The sequence below is a fragment of the Hylobates moloch genome, unplaced genomic scaffold, assembly GCF_009828535.3.
Source record: "Hylobates moloch isolate HMO894 unplaced genomic scaffold, HMol_V3 SCAFFOLD_8, whole genome shotgun sequence".
NCBI classification, from domain to species: domain Eukaryota; kingdom Metazoa; phylum Chordata; class Mammalia; order Primates; family Hylobatidae; genus Hylobates; species Hylobates moloch.
In genome coordinates this window covers 36,972,512-36,994,744 of record NW_026652283.1, presented here as the reverse complement: position 1 = coordinate 36,994,744, position 22,233 = coordinate 36,972,512, and the positions used below count along the sequence as shown (strand labels likewise).

The window sequence follows — 22,233 nt, the reverse complement described above, 5'->3', positions numbered from 1 at the left end:
TACAGTCTGAGGTGCCTGACGTCCAGGCATTCTTTTACACATTGTTCCCTCCCTATTCTCTGTTCCCAATGTGACTTATCCCAAATCCCCCTTCTTTCCCTCCCGCCTGTCCCCTCAGTCCCAACCCAAGCATCGCTGAGTCTTTCTAATCTTCCTTTTCTACAGACCCATCTGACCTCTCCCCTCCTCACCAGGCCGAGCCAGGTCCCAATTCTCCCTCAGCCTCTGCTCCCCCATCCTATAATCCTTTTATCACCTCCCCTCCTCACACCTGGTCCAGCTTACCGTTTCATTCCTCGCCTAGCCTTTTCCCACCTGCCCTGCAATTTCCTCTTAAAAAGGTGGCTGGAGCTAAAGGCATAGTCAAGGTTAATTCTCCTTTTTTTTAATCCAACCTCTCCCCAAATCAGTTAGCGTTTAGGCTCTTTTTCATCAAATATTAAAAACCCAGCCCAGTTCATGGCTCATTTGGCAGCAACCCTGAGACGCTTTACAGCCCTAGACCCTAAAAGGTCAAAAGGCCATCTTATTCTCAATATACATTTTATTACCCAATCCGCTCCCGACTTTAAATAAAGCTCCAAAAATTAAATTCCGGCCCTCAAACCCCACAACAGGACTTAACCTTGCCTAAAGGTGTACAATAATAGAAAAAAGTTGCAATTCCTTGCCTCCACTGTGAGAAAAACCCCAGCCACATCTCCAGCACACAAGAACTTCCAAACGCCTGAACCGCAGCAGCCAGGCATTCCTCCAGAACCTCCTCCCCCAGGAGAATGCTACAAGTGCTGGAAATCTGGCCACTGGGCCAAGGAATGCCCGCAGCCAGGATTCCTCCTAAGCCGCATCCCATCTGTGTGGGACCCCATTGAAAATCAGACTGTTTAACTCACCTGGCAGCCACTCCCAGAGCCCCTGGAATTCTGGCCCAAGGCTCTCTGACTGACTCCTTCCCAGATCTTGGCTTAGCGGCTGAAGACTGACACTGCCGAATTGCCTCAGAAGCCCCCTAAACAAGCACAGACGCCGAGCTTCAGGTAACTCTCACAGTGGAAGGTAAATCTCTCCCCTTCTTAATCAATATGGAAGCTACCCACTCCACATTACTTTCTTTTCAAAGGCCTGTTTCCCTTGCCTCCATAACTGTTGTGGGTATTGACGGCCAGGCTTCTAAACCTCTTAAAACTCCCCAACTCTAGTGCCAACTTAGACAATACTCTTTTAAGCACTCTTTTTTAGTTATCCCCACCTGCCCAGTTCCCTTATTAGGTCGAGACACTTTAACTAAATTACCTGCTTCCCTGACTATTCCTAGGCTACAGCCACACCTCATTGCCACCTTTTCCCCTAGTTCAAAGCCTCCTTCACATCCTCCCCTTGTATCTCCCCACCTTAACCCACAAGTATAAGACACCTCTACTCCCTCCTTAGCAACTGATCAGGCACCCCTTACCATCCCATTAAAACCTAATCACGCTTACCTTGCTCGATGCCAATATCCCATCCCACAGCACGCTTTAAAAGGATTAAAGCCTGTTATCACTTGCCTGCTACAGCATGGGCTTCTAAAACTTAGAAACTCTCCTTACAATTCCCCCGTTTTACCTGTCCAAAAACTGGACAAGTATTACAGATTAGTTCAGGATCTGTGCCTTATCAACCAAATTGTTTTGCCTATCCACCCTGTGGTGCCCAACCCGTACACTCTTTTTTTTCCTCAATACCTTCCTCCACAACTCACTATTCCATTCTTGATCTTAAAGACGCTTTTTTCACTATTCCCCTACACCCCTCGTCCCAGCCTGTCTTCGCTTTCACTTGGACTGACCTTGACACCCATCAGGCTCAGCAAATTACATGGGCTGTACTGTCGCAAGTCCTCACAGACGGCCCCCATTACTTCAGTCAAGCCCAAATTTCTTCCTCATCTGTTACCTATCTTGGCATAATTCTCATAAAAACGCACGTGCTCTCCCTGCTGATCGTGTCCAACTGATCTCTCAAACCCCAAGCCCTTCCACAAAACAACAACTCCTTTCCTTCCGGGGCATGGTTGGATACTTTCGCCTTTGGACACCTGGTTTTGCCATCCTAACAAAACCATTATATAAACTCACAAAAGGAAACTTAGCTGACCCCATAGATCCTAAATCCTTTCCCCACTCCTCTTTCCATTCCTTGAAGACAGCTTTAGAGACTGCCCCCACCCTAGCTCTCCCTGACTCATCCCAACCCTTTTCATTACACACAGCTGAAGTGCAGGGCTGTGCAGTTGGAATTCTTACACAAGGACCAGGATCGCATCCTGTAGCCTTTTTGTCCAAACAACTTGACCTTACTGTTTTAGGCTGGCCATCATGTCTCCGTGCAGTGGCTGCTGCCGCCCTAATACTTTTAGAGGCCCTTAAAATCACAAACTATGCTCAACTCATTCTCTACAGTTCTCGTAACTTCCAAAATCTATTTTCTTCCTCACACCTGACACATATACTTTCTGCTCCCCGGCTCCTTCAGCTGTACTCACTCTTTGTTGAGCCTCCCACAATTACCATTGTTCCTGGCCCGGACTTCAATCCGGCCTCCCACATTATTCTGGATACCACACCTGACCTTCATGACGGTATCTCTCTGATCCACCTGACATTCACCCCATTTCCCCATATTTCCTTATTTCCTGTTCCTCACCCTGATCACATTTAGTTTATTGATGGCAGTTCCACCAGGCCTAATCGCCACTCACCAGCAAAGGCAGGCTATGCCATAGTATCTTCCACATCTATCATTGAGGCTACCGCTCTGCCCCCCTCCACTACCTCTCAGCAAGCCGAACTAGTTGGCTTAACTCAAGCCCTCACTCTTGCAAAAGGACTACGTGTCAATATCTATACTGATTCTAAATATGCCTTTCATATTCTGCACCACCATGTGGTCATATGGGCTGAAAGAGGTTTCCTCACTACGCAAGGGTCCTCCATCATTAATGCCTCTTTAATAAAAACTCTGCTCGGCCGGGCGCAGTGGCTCACGCTTGTAATCCCAGCACTTTGGGAGGCCGAGGCGGGCGGATCACGAGGTCAGGAGATCGAGACCATGGTGAAACCCCGTCTCTACTAAAAAATACAAAAAATTAGCTGGGCGTAGTGGCGGGCGCCTGTAGTCCCAGCTACTCGGAGAGGCTGAGGCAGGAGAATGGCGTGAACCCGGGAGGTGGAGCTTGCAGTGAGCCGAGATTGAGCCACTGCACTCCAGCCTGGGCGACAGAGCGATACTCCGTCTCAAAAAAAAAAAAAAAAAACAAACAAAAAAAACCCAAAACTCTGCTCAAGGCGCTTTACTTCCAAAGGAAGCTGGAGTCATTCACTGCAAGGGCCATCAAAAGGCATCAGATCCCATTGCTCTAGACAACACTTATGCTGATAAGGTGGCTAGACAAGCAGCTAGCTCTCCAACTTCTGTCTCTCACGTCCAGTTTTTCTCCTTCACATCGGTCACTCCCACCTACTCCCTGGCTGAAACTTCCACCAATCAATCTCTTCCCACACAAGGCAAATGGTTCTTAGACCAAGGAAAGTATCTCCTTCCAGCCTCACAGGCCCATTCTATTCTGTCGCCATTTCATAACCGCTTCCATGTAGGTTACGAGCCACTAGCCCGTCTCTTAGAACCTCTCATTTCCTTTCCATCCTGGAAATCTATCCTCAAGGAAATCACTTCTCAGTGTTCCATTTGCTATTCTACTACCCCTCAGGGATTGTTCAGGCCTCCTCCCTTTCCTACACATCAAGCTTGGGGATTTGCCCCTGCCCAGGACTGGCAAATTGTCTTTACTCACATGCCCCAAGTCAGAAAACTAAAATACCTCTTAGTCTGGGTAGACACTTTCACTGGATGGGTAGAGGCCTTTCCTACAGGGTCTAAGAAGGCCACCGCAGTCATTTCTTCCCTTCTGTCAGACATAATTCCTCGGTTTGGCCTTCCCACCTCTACACAGTCTGATAGCAGACCGGCCTTTATTAGTCAAATCAGCCAAGCATTTTTTCAGGCTCTTAGTATTCAGTGAAACGTTTATATCCCTTACGGTCTTCAGTCTTCAGGAAAGGTAGAACGGACTAATGGTCTTTTAAAAACACACCTCACCAAGCTCAGCCACCAACTTAAAAAGGACCGGACAATACTTTTACCACTTTCCCTTGTCAGAATTCAGGCCTGTCCTTGGAATGCTACAGGGTACAGCCCATTTGAGCTCCTGTATAGACGCTCCTTTTTATTAAGCCCCAGTCTCATTCCAGACACCAGACCAACTTAGACTGTGCCCCAAAAAACTTGTCATCCCTGCTATCTTCTGTCTAGTCATACTCCTATTCACTGTTCTCAACTACTCATACATGCCCTGCTCTTGTTCACACTGCCAGTTTACACTGTTTCTCCAAGCCATCACAGCTGATATCTCCTGGTGCTATCCCCAAACTGCCACTCTTAACTCTTGAAGTAAATAAATAATCTTTGCTGGCAGGACTATGCTGAATCTCCTTAGGCACTCTAATTAGATGTCCTGGGTTCTCCCAATTCTTAGACCTTTAATACCTGTTTTTCTCCTTCTCTTATTCCGTTTAGTTTTTCAATTAATACAAAACTGTATCCAGGCCATCACCAATAATTCTAAATGACAAATGTTTCTTCTAACAGTCCCACAATATCACCCCTTACCACAAAATCTTCCTTCAGCGTAATCTCTCCCACTCTAGGTTCCCACGCTGCCCCTAATCCTGCTCAAAGCAGCCCTGAGAAACATCGCCCATTATCTCTCCATACCATCCCCCAAAATTTTCGCCGTCCCAACACTTTACCACTATCATATTACAGGGGATATGATGGCTTAGCTTGGGCTCAGAGGCCTGACAGTTACAAGTTGTCTTAAAAATAATCACTAATAAAACCAGCAGAGCCTTGACTATTCTGGCCCAGCAAGAAACTCAGATGAGAAATGCTATCTATCAAAATAGATTAGCTCTCGACTACTTGCTAGCAGCTGAAGGAGAGGTCTGTAGGAAATTTAACCTTACTAATTGCTGCCTACACATAGATAATCAAAGGCAAGTAGTTGAAGACATAGAGATATGACCAAAAAAACTATTAACCTCTAATTCTATACCCAGCAAAAACATCTTTCAAAACAAAATGCAGGCCATTTGCAGTGGCTCATGCCTGTAATCCTAGCACTTTGGGAGGCCAAGGCGGGCAGATAATCTGAGGTCAGGAGTTCAAGACCAGCCTGGTCAATATGGCAAAACTCTGTCTCTACTAAAAATACAAAAAGTAGCTCAGCGTGGTAGCTCATGATTGTAATCCTAGTTACTCAGGAGGCTGAGGCAGGAGGATTGCTTGAACCTGGGAGGCGGAGGTTGCAGTGAGCTGAGATCACGCCACTGCACTGCAGCCTGGCGACAGAGTGGGACTCCATCTCAAAAAAAAAAAAAATTAGCCCAGCATGGTGGCACATGCCTATAGTCCCAGCTACTTGGGAGGCTGAGGCAGGAGGATCACTTGAGCCCAGGAAATGGAGGTTGCAGTGAGCTGAGATTGAGCCACTGCACTCCAGCCTGGGCAGCAGAGTGAGACTGTCTCAATTAAAAAAAAAAAAGTAACTATGAGGGTTAACATAAAAGACTATTTAAAAAAAATATTTACATGTCTTTAAAACATAATTGCTTAAAGCAAAAAAAATGAGTTATGGGAGTTATAACATATGTAGAAGTATCGTATGATGAGCTCAAAAGTTGGGACGGCAGAAGTAGAAGTATATTGGTACAGGATTCTCATCCTATACGTGAAGTAGTGTAATATCAATTGAAGGTGAATATGTATATTACATACCTGAAAGCAACCACTTATAAAACAAACAAACAAAATGAAGTGTTATACTAATGATAAGTCAAGAAAGGAGATAAATATATTTATTTATTTATTTATTTATTTATTTATTTATTTATTTATTTTTGGAGATGGAGTCTTGCTCTGACGCTAGGCTGGAGTGCAGTGCTACAATCTCAGCTCACTGCAACCTCCATCTCCCAGGTTCAAGTGATTCTCCTGCCTCAGCCTCCCGAGTAGCTGGGACTAAAGGCACATGCCACCATGCCCAGCTAATTTTTTGTATTTTTAGTAGAGACGGGGTTTCACCACGTTGGCCAGGATGGTCTTGATCTCTTGACCTCGTGATCCATCTGCCTCAGCCTCCGAAAGCACTGGGATTACAGGCTTGAGCCATCATGCCCGGCCAGAAAGGAGATAAATATATTTTTAAATAATTATTCCAAAGAAGCAAAAAAAAAAAAAAAGAGACAAGGGAACAAAGACAGATCGGTCAAATAGAAAACAAATAGTAAAATGGTAGATTTGAGCCAGGTGCGGTGGCTCACGCCTGTAATCTTAGCACTTTGGGAGGCTGAGGCGGGCAGATCACCTGAGGTCAGGAGTTCAAGACCCGACTGGCCAACATGGTGAAACTCCATCTCTACTAAACAACCACAAAATTAGCTGGGAGTTGTGGTGCATGCCTGTAATCCCAGCTACTCAGGAGGCTGAGGCAGAAGTTGCAGTGAGCCGAGACCACACCATTGCACTCCAGCTTGGGCGATAAGAGTGAAACTCTGTCTCAAAAAAAAAAAAGATGGTAGATTTGAACCTGATCATATTAATAACCACATTTTTTTTTTGGGACAGCGTCTTGCTCTGTCACCCAGGCTGGAGTGCAGTGACACAATCTTGGCTCACTGTAGCCTTGACCTCCCAAGCTCAAGCAACCCTCCCACCTCAGCCTCCCAAGTAGGTGGGACTACAGTGCATGCCACCACACCCAGATAATTTTTTGCTTATTTTTTTGCAGAGACTAGATCTCACTATGTTGCCTAGGACAGTCTTGAACTCCTGAGCTCAAGGGATCTGCCCACCTTGGCCTCCTGAAGTCCTGGGATTACATGCATGAGCCACCACGCCTGGCCACATTAGATGTAAATGGTCTAAATGCTCCAATGAAAAACCAAAGATTGTCAGATCATACTGAATAAAAAAAAGACCCAATCATATGCCACCTACATGAAGGCCACCTTAAATATAAAAGTAGACACAAATTAAAATAGGCTTATATTTTGATAATATGATAATTAGGTGTGTACCCTTATGATAGGGTACAGTGACTCATACCTATAATCCCAGCGTTTTCAGAGGCCAAGGTGAGAGGATTACTTGAGGCCAGGATTTTGAGGCTAGCCTACGCAACACAGTGAGACCCTGTCTGTACAAAAACTTAAAAGTTAGCCAGGCATGGTGGCACATGCCTATAGACCTAGATAGGAGGCTGAGAAGGGAGGATCACTTGAGTCCAGAAGGTTGAGGCTGCAGTGAGCCATGATCATGCCTCAGCCTGGGTGACAGAGCAAGACCCTATCTCCAAATAATAATAATAATGTTGGCTGGGCGCAGTGGCTCACGCCTGTTATCCCAGCATTTGGGAGGCTGAGGCGGGTGGGTGGATCACCTGAGGTCAGGAGTTCGAGACCAACCTAGCCAACACGGTGAAACCCCATCTCTACTAAAAATACAAAATTTAGCTGGGTGTGATGGCGGGTGCCTGTAATCCCAGCTACTCGGGAGGCTGAGGCAGGAGAATCGCTTGAACCTGGGAGGTGGAGGTTGCAGGGAGCCAAGATTGTGCCACTGCACTCCAGCGTGGGCGACAGAATGAGACTCCGTCTCAAAAAACAAACAAACAAAAAGACATACCTGTTCTAAACACTGCACACTTAATAAAGATTCAAAATACACAAAGCCAAAACTGCTAGAACTGTAGGAAAAATAGAGAAGTTCATAATTAAGGTTGGAGATTTCAGTATCCCTTCATAATCAATATACATTTAAATAACTCATAAAGGAGGAATCAAAAGGAAAATTAGAATTTTTTAATTTTTTTGAGATGGAGAAATGGCCAATTTAAAAAAAATTAATTTTTTATGGTTAAATATTACTTTTGTTTTAATTAATGAATTAATTTTTTAAAAATTGAGATAGAGTCTTGCTCTGTCACCCAGGCTGGAGTGCAGTGGCGTGATCTTGGCTCACTGCCAAACTCTGCCGCTGGGTTCAAGCGATTCTCGTGCCTCAGCCTCCGGAGTATCTGGGATTACAGGTGCACGCCACCAGGCCTGGCTAATTTTTTTTATTTTTAGTAGACAAGGGTTTCGCCCTGTTGGCCAGGCTGGTCTCAAACTCCTGACCTTGGGTGATCCGCCCGCCTCGGCCTCCCAAAATGCTGGGATTACAGGCGTGAGCCATCATGCCTAGATACTTTTATTTTTCTACCTATTTTGGTTTAGGACAGATGCCTCTGACTTGAACAGACCATCAGAGATGTGTAACATTTATAGAAAACCACTCAGCTCCCTTAGGAAACAACACAAGTTTCTGCTTTCCCACCACCCATGCTTCTGGGCCTGTGCTCGCAGAGAAGTCCTCTGTTATCAGGCTGGCTTCGTAAGTCAGTCCCAGCATCTTTGAAGGCATATTGATGCTGAAATGGAAATGGTTTCAGTGCAATCTCTTCCAGTTTCATAGATGAAGCCCTAGGACAGAAGTAAACTTTCCAATTTACAGCAGGTCCTTGAATAATGTTTTGTTCAATGTCATTTGATTATAACATTGATGAGAAAAAAATCTGACTCCTGCCCGGGCCACTGTCTGTTTGCATGTTCTCCCCATGTTGGCGTGGGTTTTCTCCAGGTACTCCCACATCACAAAGTTGTGCATGTTTGGTTAGTTTGCATGTGCAAATGGTCCGAGTGTGAGCGTGTGTATGAGTAAGCCCTGCGATGGGATGGCTTCCTGTCCAGCGTTGGTTCCTGCTTTGCACTCTACGCTGCCAGGATAGGCTCTGGCCACTCAGGACCCGACCCTGCACTGCTTATTCATTTCTGTGATGTTTATCCAGACTTTGTTCAAACTCGTCTCTCCAGATTCAATCTTCTCAAGTTGTTTTTGCTTGCTGAATAGTTCTTCATTAAGTTTGGGGATTTCCTGGAATGAGCTTTTCTGATTAGATTCCATTGTTCGAAATTTTTTCTTGAGGGCATCCAGATCCTCCTTGAGAGCAACCTGCATCCGCACCAAGCCAACACAGGCCACAACACAGGCAGCAAGGATGACAAAACCACAGAGCGGATAGCAGATCTTGCAGCATTGTCAATAGCCTCCCTTGGCAAAGCGAGAGCGATTTCCAACCACACCGAATTCCTCTTCCTCCTTGGAAATGGACTCAGAGTCTGAGTCAGGAGGCTCAGGGCGAAGCAGGCGGTAACTGCTTGGGCCTCTTTCTCCGGCTGTCCCCAGCCAAACCAATCAATACATTGAGCTCTTTGGGCATTTTCATCTTCTTGTGTGGGGTGAGTGGAGCCCCGACTCCTGAGCTGCCAGGTGCGCACCCGACGCCCAATTCTCTTCTTGCCTTGGAGCTGCCTTCCAGGGTTGGGGATCCTGGGCCGGAGCCCCTTGGTCACTCTGCCAGGGACTGGAGATTGGAGCCCAGAGGAAGCTGGAACTCAGATGGGAGGGGGAAGTCACATAGAAATGGCCAAGGAGCTGATGACCCCAAGGATAAGGCCTAGGGCACAGAGCATTAGTAAAGAGGGTGGAAAGGGACCTTTATCTCCCAAAGGGCGAAAAAAGCCAAGTCAAAAATGAAGGATTCTCAGCCCTGATGAGTAGGCAATACTTCCAAGGGTGCTGCTCCAGGAGCTGGGGAAGGGCACACAAAATAGATGTTTTGGACCTCCGGGGCAGAATTCTCAATGAAGAGGGAAGAGAAACTTATTCTTTTTTTTTTTTGAGACGGAGTCTCTCTCTGTCGCCCAGGCTGGAGTGCAGTGGCACGATCTCCGCTCACTGCAAACTCCACCTCCCAGGTTCACACCATTCTACTGCCTCAGCCTCCTTAGTAGCTGCGACTACAGGCGCCTGCCACCACGCCCAGCTAATGTTTTTGTATTTTTAGTAAAGACGGGGTTTCACTGTGTTAGCCAGGATGGTCTCGATCTCCTGACCTCGTGATCCGCCCGTCTCGGCCTCCCAAAGTGCTGGGATTACAGGCGTGAGCTACCACACCTGGTTCCAATTTTTTAAATTTTATTTTTGGCCTACCATGCTTTCCAGTGAAAACATGTTGACTTGGGGGCTCTCCTATTCTTAATGCCATCAGATGTCCCATTGCCTTTCCTCCACAGCTTTCCACACAGATGTCCCAAGCAGATCTTTTTTTTTTTTTTTTGAGACAGTCTTGCTCTGTCGCCCAGGCTGGAGTGCAGTGGCGCGATCTCGGCTCACTGCAAGCTCCGCCTCCCGGGTTCACGCCATTCTCCTGCCTCAGCCTCCCGAGTAGCTGGGACTACAGGCGACCGCCAACGTGCCCGGCTAATTTTTTGTATTTTTAGTAGAGACGGGGTTTCACCGTGTTAGCCAGGATGGTCTCGATCTCCTGACCTCGTGATCCGCCCGCCTCGGCCTCCCAAAGTGCTGGGATTACAGGCTTGAGCCACCGCGCCCGGCCTCAAGCAGACCTTATAGCTGCTTTTGAGTTTGTCACTATCTGATCATATTTTGGGATTGTGGAGATACCTTGTCACAAAGATTAGCAGTAGATGCTGTGCATGGATTTCTGCTTTAACTCTCCTAGTTGCTATTTTCATGAAGAGATTTGGGGAGATTAACAAAAACGACACAACTATTTCTGATATCTACTTTTTTTTTTTTTTCTGTGACAGAGTGTCATTCTGTCACCTAGGCTGGAGTGCAGTAGCACGATCTTGGCTCACTGCAACCTCTGCCTCTCAGGTTCAAGCGATTCCCGTCTCAGCCTCCCAAGTAGCTGGGAATACAGGTGTGCACCACCATGCCTGGCTCATTTTTTTGTATTTTTAGTAGGGATGGGGGTCTCACCATATTGGTCAGACTGGTCTTGAACTCGTGGCCTCAGGTGATCCACCTGCCTCGGCCTCCCAAAGTATTGGGATTACAGGTGTGAGCCACCACGCCTGGCCATCTATTTTTTAATGGACTTCTGGTAATCTTTTACTTAGGAATATTTATAAGTGATAATGGTTGTCTAAGAGGTAGTAGAGCATGGTGATTGATAGCATGGGCTTTGGAGTCAGACTACCTGGGTGCAAATCCAGTTTCACCCGTATTAGTTCTGTAATCTATAATGTCTTTTTTTAGTTTCCTCTGTAAAATAATAGGTTGTTGTGAGAACTAAATGAAATAATATATGTAAAACACTGAGGGAAGTACTAGGTTACTTAATAGGCTAATAGGCATTCAACAAAGATAGCTGTTATACTCAATGTAAGTTTATTTTTTACATTATTGGCTGTATAATAGACTACAAAGAATAGAAAACACTTCAAAATGAAAACAAGAACACCAACCTCTTGATTTTTTTTTGAGACAGAGTCTCCCTCTGTGGCCCAGGCTGGAGTGCGGTGGTGCGATCTTGGCTCACTGCAAGCTCCGCCTCCCGGGTTCACGCCATTCTCCTGCCTCAGCCTCCTGAGTAGCTGGGACTACAGGTGCCTGCCACTGCACCTGGCTAATTTTTTGTATTTTTAGTAGAGTCGGGGTTTCACCATGGTCTTGATCTCCTGACCTCGTAATCTGCCCACCTCGGCCTCCCAAAGTGCTGGGATTACAGGCGTGAGCCACCGCACCTGGCCCAACTTCTTGATTTTATGACAAGATAAAAACAGCTAGAAAATGATGAAAATGAAAAAAACACATGGTTGACCAAGCTGACTTTAGAGGAAAGTTCATAGCCTTAAGCACTTACGTTAAAAGAATGAAAATATATGCAACAAACATTCAATACTAGAGTTAACTGTCTTCTATTTTCTTTTTTTTTTTTTTTGAGATGGAGTTTCACTCTTGTTGCCCAGGCTGGAGTGCAATGGCACGATCTTGGCTCATGGCAACCTCTGCCTCTTGGGTTCAAGTGATTCTCCTGCCTTAGCCTCCTGAGTAGCTGGAATTACAGGCACCCACCACCACGCCTGGCTCATTTTTTTTTATTTTTAGTAGAGATGGGGTTTCACCATGTTGGCCAGGCTGGTCTTGAACTCTTGACCTTGTGACCTGCCTGCCTTGGCTTCCCAAAGTGTTGGGATTATAGGCATGAGCCACCGTCCCCAGTCTATTTTCTCTCTTTTTTGAAATGGAGTTTCACTCTTGTTGCCCAGACTAGAGTGCAATGGCGTGATCTCGGCTCACCGCAACCACAGCCTTTGGGGTTCAAGCTATTCTCCTGTCTCAGCCTCCCAAGTAGCTGGTATTACAGGCATGTGCTACCACGCCCGGCTAATTTTATATTTTTAGTAGAGATGGGGTTTCTCCATGTTAGTCAGGCTGGTCTTGAACTCCCGACCTCAAGTGATCTGCCCGCCTCGGCCTCCCAAAGTGCTGTGATTACAGGTGTGAGCCACTGCGCCAGGCCTGTTTTCTCTTTTTTAAGGTGGAAATCAATTAATTAGGGCCGGGCATGGTGGCTTACGCCTGTAATCCCAGCACCTTGGGAGGCCAAGGTGGGTGGATCACCTCAGGTCAGGAGTTCGAGACCAGCCTGGCCAACATGGTGAAACCCCATCTCTACTAAAAATACAAAACAATGAGCCAGGCGTGGTGGTGGGTGCCTGTAATCCCATATACTTGGGAAGCTGAGGCAGGAGAATCACTTGAACCCGGGAGGTGGAGGTTGCAGTGAGCCTATATCACACCACCGTACACTCCAGCCTGGGCAACAGAGCGAGACTCCGTCTTAAAAAATGAAAGAAAGAAAGAAAGTAAAACAGGTATATAGAAGATACTGAGAATATTTTCTACAACTCTAGGCAAATGCATTTGAAAGAAAGCCTCAATGAAATGGATGTTCTCCTAGAAAAAGTACAAGTTATCAAAATTGATGAGAGGGAAAGGAGAAACAGCTGGAAAAAAGTGCCAGAGAAATAGTCTTTAAAAAAAAAAAAATTCCAGGCCTAGATATATACACCACTTAATTCTTTCAAATCTTTGAATATCACATTTTCTTTGTTATTTAAACTTTTCTGGCTGGGCATGGTGGCTCATGCCATAATCCCAGCACTTTGGGAGGCCCAGATGGGCAGATTACTTGAGGTCAGGAGTTCAAGACCAGCCTGGCCAACATGGTGAAACCCCATCTCTACTAAAAATACAAAAATTAGCCGGGTGTGGTGGCGTGTGGTGTCATCCCAGCTACTTGGGAGGCTGAGGCAGGACGATCACTTGAACCTGGGAGGCGGAGGTTGCAGTGAGCCGAGATCATACCATTGCACTCCAGCCTGGGCAACAACAGCGAAATTCTGTCTCAAAACAAAAACAAAAAAAAACTTTTTTGAAGTATAAAGAAATAGTCTTTTCTTTGGAGGTTACTTAAATATAGTTATATTTTCATAACGTGGCTTAATAATTTATTGTGCCATCCAGCTGAGATGTATAAACCTAAAACACAGCAGTGATTTTAACGTTTAAACAGGACAGTTTACAAAAAAGGAAATACAAATGGCTCAAACAAATAAACAGATACCTAACTTTATTCTTGTTTGTTTGAAAGAGATAAGGTCTCACTCTGTTGCCTAGACTCTGGAGCATAGTGGTGCAATCATGGCTCACTGCAGCCTCAAATTTCTGGGCTTAAGCAAACCTCCTGCCTCAGCCTCCCAAGTAGCTGGGACTTCAGGTATGCACCACCACACTTCGCTAATTTAAAAAAAAAAAAAAAAAAAAACTGTAGTGATGAGGTCTTACTATGCTGCCAACCTGATCTTGAACTCGTGGCCTCAAGTGATCTTCCTTCCTGCACAGGCCCTCAAAGTGCTGAGATTATAGGTTTGAACCACCATGGCCAGTCCCCAACCTTATTCTTAAGTGAATATACAAAATTCTACTGAGATTAAAATGCCATTTTTAAAGTAAGAGCTTGGGAAAGATCAAAACATTTGATAAAACTTACAAAGATTTAATAGGCACTCTCATGCACTGTGGGTGGGACTGTAAATTGGCACAATCCTTATAGATGGCAACTTGCCAATATCTATCAAAAGTAAAAATGCACATATCTTAACCTAGTAATTCTAACTTTAGATTTCCAGCTTACAGTAACTCACTCATGTGCAATGTGACCTATATAAAAGGTTATAAAATGAATCATTATTTATAATAGCAAAAGGTTAGAAAAAAATGTCAGCAGGGATTGCTCAAATATATTATGGTACATTCATACAGTAACATCTGCAGTTATAGACCAAGAATCAAGAAACTCTTCATGTAACGACATGGGACAATCTCAAAAATATGTTACACAGATAAGACAATCTGAAGAACAGTATACACCGTACAATAACACTTAGGAAAAATATCTCTAGAGGGATATTTAAGGAAAAGATAACACTTTTTGGGAAGAGAAAATGAGTTCTAAAGGAGGGAAGGAGACTTCACTGTATATCATTCTGTGTCTTTTGAATTTTGAACAATTTTGAAATAAAAACATCCCAATGGAAATACAAGTCTTTCAGGTAAGTTCAAATGAGCAAGTATTATATTTCTTTCATCTGACTGATAAACTTTTCCACAATTTCATTGAGTCTTTCAGGCTCCATTAGTTTATTTACCAATTCCTGCTCAACAGCCATTAGGGCTGGGCCAGCAAGCTTCTCTTGTCCCATGGTATTACATAAATATGTCTTAAGACGAGGCAGGGTAGAAAATGAGTTCTCAGTACTTGCTGAAGTAATTGGCCAAGACAAAGCAATATATAATAGCTTTGAGAGACAAGGAATATTACTGTGAAGACCATGCTGAATAAACAAACAGCCGAGACTGATGAAGTTTATGCAATTATCATCTATGACAAAGTTAAGCTTTGCATAATGTCGATAAAATCTAAGTTCTGGGATAATGTCCTCATCAAGTTTATAAAATTCCTGAACATGTTTTGCTGTTGTTTCATTTAATGGTTCATTCCATTTAAATAACAGTTCTGAAATTTGCTTTATTTTGCAATAATCAAACTCTGAAAAACATAACTTTAAATTTTGTAATATAGTATCTAATCCTTGGTAATAGATATTAATTTTATATTGTTCTTCTGTTGAAGTAGGAAAAAACATATTATCTGAATTGCCAAGATCTACTGATTTCTGAATTTTTCTTCTTTTCTGAAGAGAAGGTTTTTCAACTTTAAAACCTTTACAGGTTATTTTTTGACATATTTCCTCTGTTCCATCCCAGATTGTTTTAAAGTATACGTCATTTCTTTCAGATGATAAACATTCCAAAATTGCTTCTATTTTTGAAGACAAAGAAAAAATGTCTATGGTTTTATTTTGAAGCTCTTTGGAAAGAATTCCTGTAACACTCAGCACTCGATACAGGAATTTCAAACAAAAGACAAATTCAAATTTGGAAACCAATGTCAGCAAATGACTCAATTCATCAGCGAAACTTGTATTTGAAGAATGGCTTGCTATAACTTCCAATGTTTCAATAATCTCTGGAAGACAGTCAATCACAGACAGTAATGTACGATCATGGACTGTCCAACATGATTGTGATATATGTTTCTTGCATGTTTTGTTTTGACTTAGCCTACAAATGTTTCGAAAATTTGCCAACATTTCCCCAGACATACAAATAGTATTGAACAAAGAACTGAGCGTTTTTAGAGCACTTCGGAGTTCCTTTACTTCTTTACAAAACCTAATTATTGACAAATCCAAAAAGTGTGCATAACAATGTATGTATAAAGCTCTTGGTTCTTCTTTCTTGAATTCTGCTGCTATTTTATTAAATTTTATCCTCAAATTAGTGGTGCTATCATAGGCCTGGCCATGTATTTTATCCATATCAACTCCAATTTGCTGCAGATAAGTTTTGATAGTCCTATGTAAGTAGGTCCCAGTCATCTCCTCAGTATCAACAAAACCCAAGAATCTTTCCTTAATTAAGATAGCCTTTGATGATTTTTGTGGGTATCTTACACAAATTGAAAGCTGTTCTTTCATGGCACTATTGGTTGTCTCATCACATATGATTGAAAACGCTGAGGAGTCATTGATCTCATTCACAATATCCTGCAACATTTCAGTCTTTATTATTTCAATAATATCACTTTGAATTTGTGTACTATTATAGAAGTCAACTTGTGAATTCATAAGTCGAAATGTTTCTTCTCCTTTATCTTTTGCTCTCATTTCTAGCAATTCTAAAAAATTGCCTTTATTCACAGATGAAACTGACTGGTCATTTCCTCTTAAGGGTAAACACTGCTTTCCGAGAAATAAAATATTTTCAATTATAAGCTTTAGGTACTTTTTATTTCCCTCAATCTGTTTCGAATGAATAGATAAATCGTCACTGACAGCTCCATCACAAAATTGGTATTCTCTCCAAAATTCCAATGACTTCAAATGCATTTCACTTTTTTCATGCTTTCTGAATTTTTCCAGGGTTTTTTTCCAATTAGAAGTTCCATGGGTTGCAAATGACTCTCTTCCACAGCTAAAATATTTTTGGCAGAACAACTGGCATGAATAACAGAATGCCACATCTTTTTTACTGTTTTCCAAACACTCAAAATCTGCACAACAAGATTTTTTAATACTTCGTGATTTACCTTTAACTTTTTGTACTTTGGACGTACATTTTGGGTGACATAGTTCATCACTTATTTTCATAGATTTCATATTGTCTTTTTGTACTTCTATACTGGAACCAATTGCATGCTGACTGAATACTGATGAAGATGGTGAAACGCTTGGCTGTTCCATACTACTACTAGCAACAGCACTACTGGGTTCACTAGGTGAACTCTTAGAAAGCTTTGGGAGAAAATGAGAAAAGAACATTTAACAGTTTTCAAAAATTAATTAAAATATCAAATATATCTACTCTAATAACATAGTAAAATAAATGGCTGAGTTACAGTATGAGCTCCACTAGGGGGAAACATTAACAATTACGTATAACTTATTTACTTGTAATCTAGATTCAGCATTAAATGTTTGAAGGACCTTTTGGTATGTAATTGTCATAAAAATAATTTTTATTGCTCAGATGACTCAAATTGTGTAGTATTTTTTTAAAAGAAGAACCCAGAGGAAAAAAATACTTCTGTTTAAACAATCTACAAACACACACACACACACACAACATATATGAATATATTATATATATTAAATATATAAATATAATATATATAACATGATCTATATTTATATTACATTATATATATTATAATTTATATTTTTATATATTATAGTATATATTTTATATATATATATAAAATCGGGGCCAGGTGCAGTGGCTCATGCCTGTAATGCCAGCACTTTGGGAGGCCGAGGTGGGTGGATCACCCCAGCAGTTCGAGACCAGCTTGGCCAACATGGTGAAACCCCTTCTCTACTAAAAATACAAAAATTAACTGGGCATGGGAGCAGGCGCCAGTAATCCCAGCTACTCAGGAGGCTGAGGCAGGAGAATCGCTTGAACCCAGGAGGCAAAGGTTGCAGTGAGCTGAGATCATGCCACTGCACTTCAGCTTGGGTGGCAGAGCAAGACTCTGTCTCAAAAAAAAAAAAAAAAAAACTGCTTATTAAAAAAAGTGGTAAAAAAAAGTTAAAATAAGACTTACATCCACAATGACATCTGCTGTTGCTGTTACTGAGGAAACTGTATCTGTTAAAATAGAGCATAAATTCAAGATCTTATATACTATAACCTATAAAATAGCATCATAAACTAATTGATTATTTCATATAAGAAACAGAAAATTTAGCATATAGACAGATTTATCAAGTGTGACAAAACAATATTTACGTCAAATATCTTAACATCAACTTTTACCTTGTAAGACATCAGTGTTCATGATGGGCAAGGCAACATCGGTGTCTGCCAATGACACTATATTGCTTATAACTGGAGTCGTATCTTTCTTTGGAGAAAGCTCTGTTGAAGTATCATGCACCACAGAAACAACATTTACTGACAAAAATAAAAAGATTTCTTATAAACTAGGCAAAATCAATCATCAGAAAGTACTGTTTAGTAATACTGTTTCAAGAAATAATGCAAGCATCTAATAGCTTAAGGAATTGGTAGGTACTGAAGTAATTTTTATTAGGGCTTAGGAATAGCCAGGTTCTTTAGTATCGTATTTATAATTACAACACTACACTGAAAATTTACACTTCTCCAACATTTTATGTCTTTTACCTTTGTACCCAATTTCCCAGTCCTTTTAAAGAATTTGTTTAAAATTATGGGCAAATTTTTCTGTGAAATTACTCAGGAAGAAAAGAGATTCTGATACAATCTCCTAATGGGCATCTATTTCAAACTCTTCCAGGATTCATAAACCTTAACATCAATGGAGCGCTAGGTTGGTGTCCAAGCTATTATTGCAGAAATTTCTGTAACAAGCCAGTTTGTGTGACTTACAAATCCCAGAGGCATTAGTCACTCTATGGTCTATGTAAATAGCACCACTGGTCCTACATGAGGCTTTTTGATGGAATATTTAGTTGGCTCAGATTATTTGTGCTTTTTTATTATTGAGTCTTAAAGCATTTACAATCACCTCTATTTCATGTGAAAAATGTAATGAAAACTCTTGTTTTTACAAAGCAGGGCCAAGTAAAACATTCTATATTCTAATAAATGCAGTCTTGTAAATGTATTAAACTCTATATTGATCAATTGCCTCCTATGTACCATGTTTTGCAGTAGGTGCTCAATATATATTGATGTAAACATACATATGTTCATTTACTATATAATCTAAAAAAAGACATGTATCTTTTAATTTTTATTATTATTATTTTTGAGATGGAGTCTCACTCTGTTGCCCAGACTGGAGTGCAATGGTGTGATCTCGGCTCACTACAACCTCCACCACCCAGGTTCAAATGATTCCCCTGTCTCAGCCTCCCGAGTAGCTGGAACTACAGGGACCCATCGACACGCCCAGCTAATTTTTTTGTATTTTTAGTAGAGACGGGGTTTCGCCATGTTGGCCAGGCTGGTCTCAAACTCCTGACCTCAGGCGATCTGCCCACTTTGGCCTCCCAAAGTGCTGGGAATACAGGCATGAGCCACCGTGCTTGGCCTACAAATATTAAATCTCTGGTGGTAAAGTAGCCTTCCTTTTATACAAAAATACTGAAAAATAGTTCTTTGCAACAAGTTTAGATTGTTTTGACTTTTAAAAGTCAGTTTAATTTGAAAATGAATCAAGGTTATAAAGTCAAATAATATTATTTATTAATAATTACTGAACCCCTACAATTGCTAAACAAACATTACCTGAAGAAGATTCCATCTTAGCTTTGCTGTATGCAGAGAAACAATTAATAGAGCAGAAAAGCTCTGTCTTCCCCAAATCACTGGTAGTCTCAATCATTTCATCTGAGGGCTTCAATGGTTTGCAAGGAACAGATATAAGTGGTTTGGCAGGTTTCTGTTTAGAGATTAAAATAATATTCATATTCCTGGTATATATTATTAATGAAGAAGAACCTATCTATTACCACTGCTTTTAGTTGGAATATTAAAAAGAATAACAATTAAGATAGTTTTTACATTTTCTTAAAAAAAAAGACACTACAGATTGCAATAACTAAAATAAAGAATATTGGCAAATTTGAAAATGATTTTTATTATTTATCAGATATATTTAACAGCAATAATAATAATACATATGAAAGCAATAAGGCCAGTGCAGTGGCTCATGCCTGTAATCCCAGCACTTTGGGAGGCCGAAGCAGGCAGATCACCTGAGGTCAGGAGTTCGAGACCAGCCTGGCCAACATAGTGAAATCCCGTCTCTACTAAAAATACAAAAAATTAGCTAGGTGTGGTGGTGAGCGCCTGTAATCACAGTTACTCAGGAGGTTGAGGCAGGAGAATCACTTGAACCTGGGTGGCAGAGGTTGCAGTGAGCTGAGATTGTGCCACTGCACTCCAGCCTGGGCAATAAGAGCAAAACTCCATTTCAAGGGAAAAAAAAAAAAAGAAAGCAATGAAGAAAGTGGTCACAGAAGTTCATTTCAGGCAGTCAAAGCCTACTGGATAAACAAAGGCCTTATATAGTTATAGATCTGTCCTCAGTGGTAGCTTGGGAATTAACTTGGGAAGATGTCTACCGATGCTGAGGAGGAGCCAGGAAGGAGCGCTTAACATACCTTACAAGATACTGTGGGAATCACTGTTTTTCTAGGCTAACTTCATGGTAAAAATTACAAGCATACTGTAAGAAAGCAGCATACAAGCAATAGAAAGTATAGAGTATTTTAAGTTCAGTAAGTAGTAACTGTGCAAAAGAAAGGATATAAACTTTGAAAGGCAGGCATTACTGTAAAGATTATGCTCACCACCTATTCTTTCTAGTCAAACAGGAACCAATATTCCTGGATTTCAGAATATGTCAGAGCCTAGGCACAGTGGCTCACGCCTGTAATCTCAACTTTCAGAGGTTGAGGCGGGAGGATCACTTGAACCCAGGAGTTTGAGACCAGACTGGTAAAACAGTGATAACTCATCTCTAATAAATAAATAAATAAAAACAAAAAATTAGCCTAGTGTGGTGGCGTGCGCCTGTAGTCCCATTTACTTGTAAGGCTGAGGTGGGAAGGATCACTTGAGCCCAGGAAGACAGAGGTTGTAGTGAGCCGAGATCATGCCATTGCACTCCAGCCTGGGTGACAGAGTAAGACTCTGTCTCAAAAAAAGAAAGAAAAAATAATACATCAGGCTGGGTGTGGTGGCTCTTGCCTGTAATCCCAGCACTTTGGGAGGCTGAGGCAGGAGGATTGCTTGAACACCTGAGGTTGGGCCTCCAGTGAGCTTTGCTCACACCACTGCACTCCAGCCTCCATCCTGGGTGGAAAAGCAAGACTCAGTCTAAAAAAAAAAAAAAAAAAAAAAATCACCGATGGAATAAAACTGCTTTTGGAGATGCAAAGTACACAGACAGGCTGGGCGCTGTGGCTCACACCTGTAATCCCAGCACTTTGGGAGGCTGAGGCGGGCAGATCATCTGAGGTCAGGAGTTCAAGACCAGCTTGGCCAACATGGTGGAACCCCGTCTCTACAAAAATACAAAAATTAGCTGGATATGGTGGTGTGCGCCTGTAACCCCAGCTACTTGGCAGGCTGAGATGGAAGAATTGCTTGAACCTGGGAGATGGAGGTTGTAGTGAGCTGAGATAGTGCCATTGCACACCAGCCTGGGCAACAGAGCAAGACCCCATCTCAAAAAAACAAAAACAAAACAAAACCCACCAAAGTACAAAGACAAAAAAATACATATACGTTTTATTTTTCTGTGAGAGAACAGGATATTGGCAAAGGAACAACAAAACAAAAAGGATAATTTTGAAAATTTCTATTTTTATCCTTAGTATGAAAAACTTTTATATTTTGAGAAATCTTAACAATTCACTAATCTTTAACATTAAGCAACAATAGTGGCATAATTTATTTTTATTTATTTATTTATTTTTGAGACAGTCTTGCTCTGTTGTCCAGGCTGGAGTGCGATGGTATGATCTCGGCTCACTACAGCTTTTACCTTCCCCAGGTTCAAGCAATTCTCCTGCCTCAGCCTCCCGGGTAGCTGGGATTATAGGTGTGTGCCACCACCCGGCTAATTTCTGTATTTTTAGTAGAGATGGAGTTTCACCATGTTGGCCAGGCTGGTCTTGAACTCTTGACCTCAACTGATCCTCCCGTTCGGCCTCCCAAAGTGCTGGGATTACAGGCGTGAGCCACCGTGCCTGGCCCAATAGTGGTATAATTTATAATTAAGTTAGTTTAATATTCATAAGGGAAGGCTAACTTAATATACTCTATTAACATATGGCCAAAATAATTACAATTACATCTAATAATCCACTTTTTAAAAATAAAAAGCTATCCCATTTTTAGATTCACATATTTGGACATTTTTCTAATTCTGGATTATAGTTCACTAACATTGTAGATTTACTCCATTATCACTGCCACATGATGTCTTACATTCAGATGCAAGGGGACAGTGTTAGGTTGTGCTTGTTAACTAACTCGTTTACCCAAATCAGTCTTGCCCCATCACATAAGCTGAACAACTGGGTACTCAATACAGGTTTT

General features: G+C 42.1%; 1 protein-coding gene across 7 annotated transcripts in view; it reads right to left on the bottom strand.

Annotated features, from left to right (window-relative positions):
• Positions 1 to 11,188: 11,188 nt before the first annotated feature.
• Positions 11,189 to 22,233, bottom strand: part of ZMYM1 (zinc finger MYM-type containing 1) — a 43,657-nt gene continuing 32,612 nt past the window's right edge. For 5 of the 7 annotated variants that reach the window (XM_032160196.2, XM_032160195.2, XM_058443377.1 and 2 more), the window contains 4 exons: positions 19,411 to 19,564; positions 17,953 to 18,090; positions 17,741 to 17,784; positions 12,730 to 16,928 (listed from right to left, as the gene is read on the bottom strand). In XM_032160196.2, the coding sequence (XP_032016087.1) occupies positions 14,646 to 16,928; positions 17,741 to 17,784; positions 17,953 to 18,090; positions 19,411 to 19,564 (2,619 nt within the window). In that variant the 3' untranslated portion in view covers positions 12,730 to 14,645. Of the gene's footprint in view, positions 11,790 to 12,729; positions 16,929 to 17,740; positions 17,785 to 17,952; positions 18,091 to 19,410; positions 19,565 to 22,233 lie in introns of those variants that run through there. The other 2 variants (XM_032160199.2, XM_032160194.2) reach the window with 2 other exon arrangements.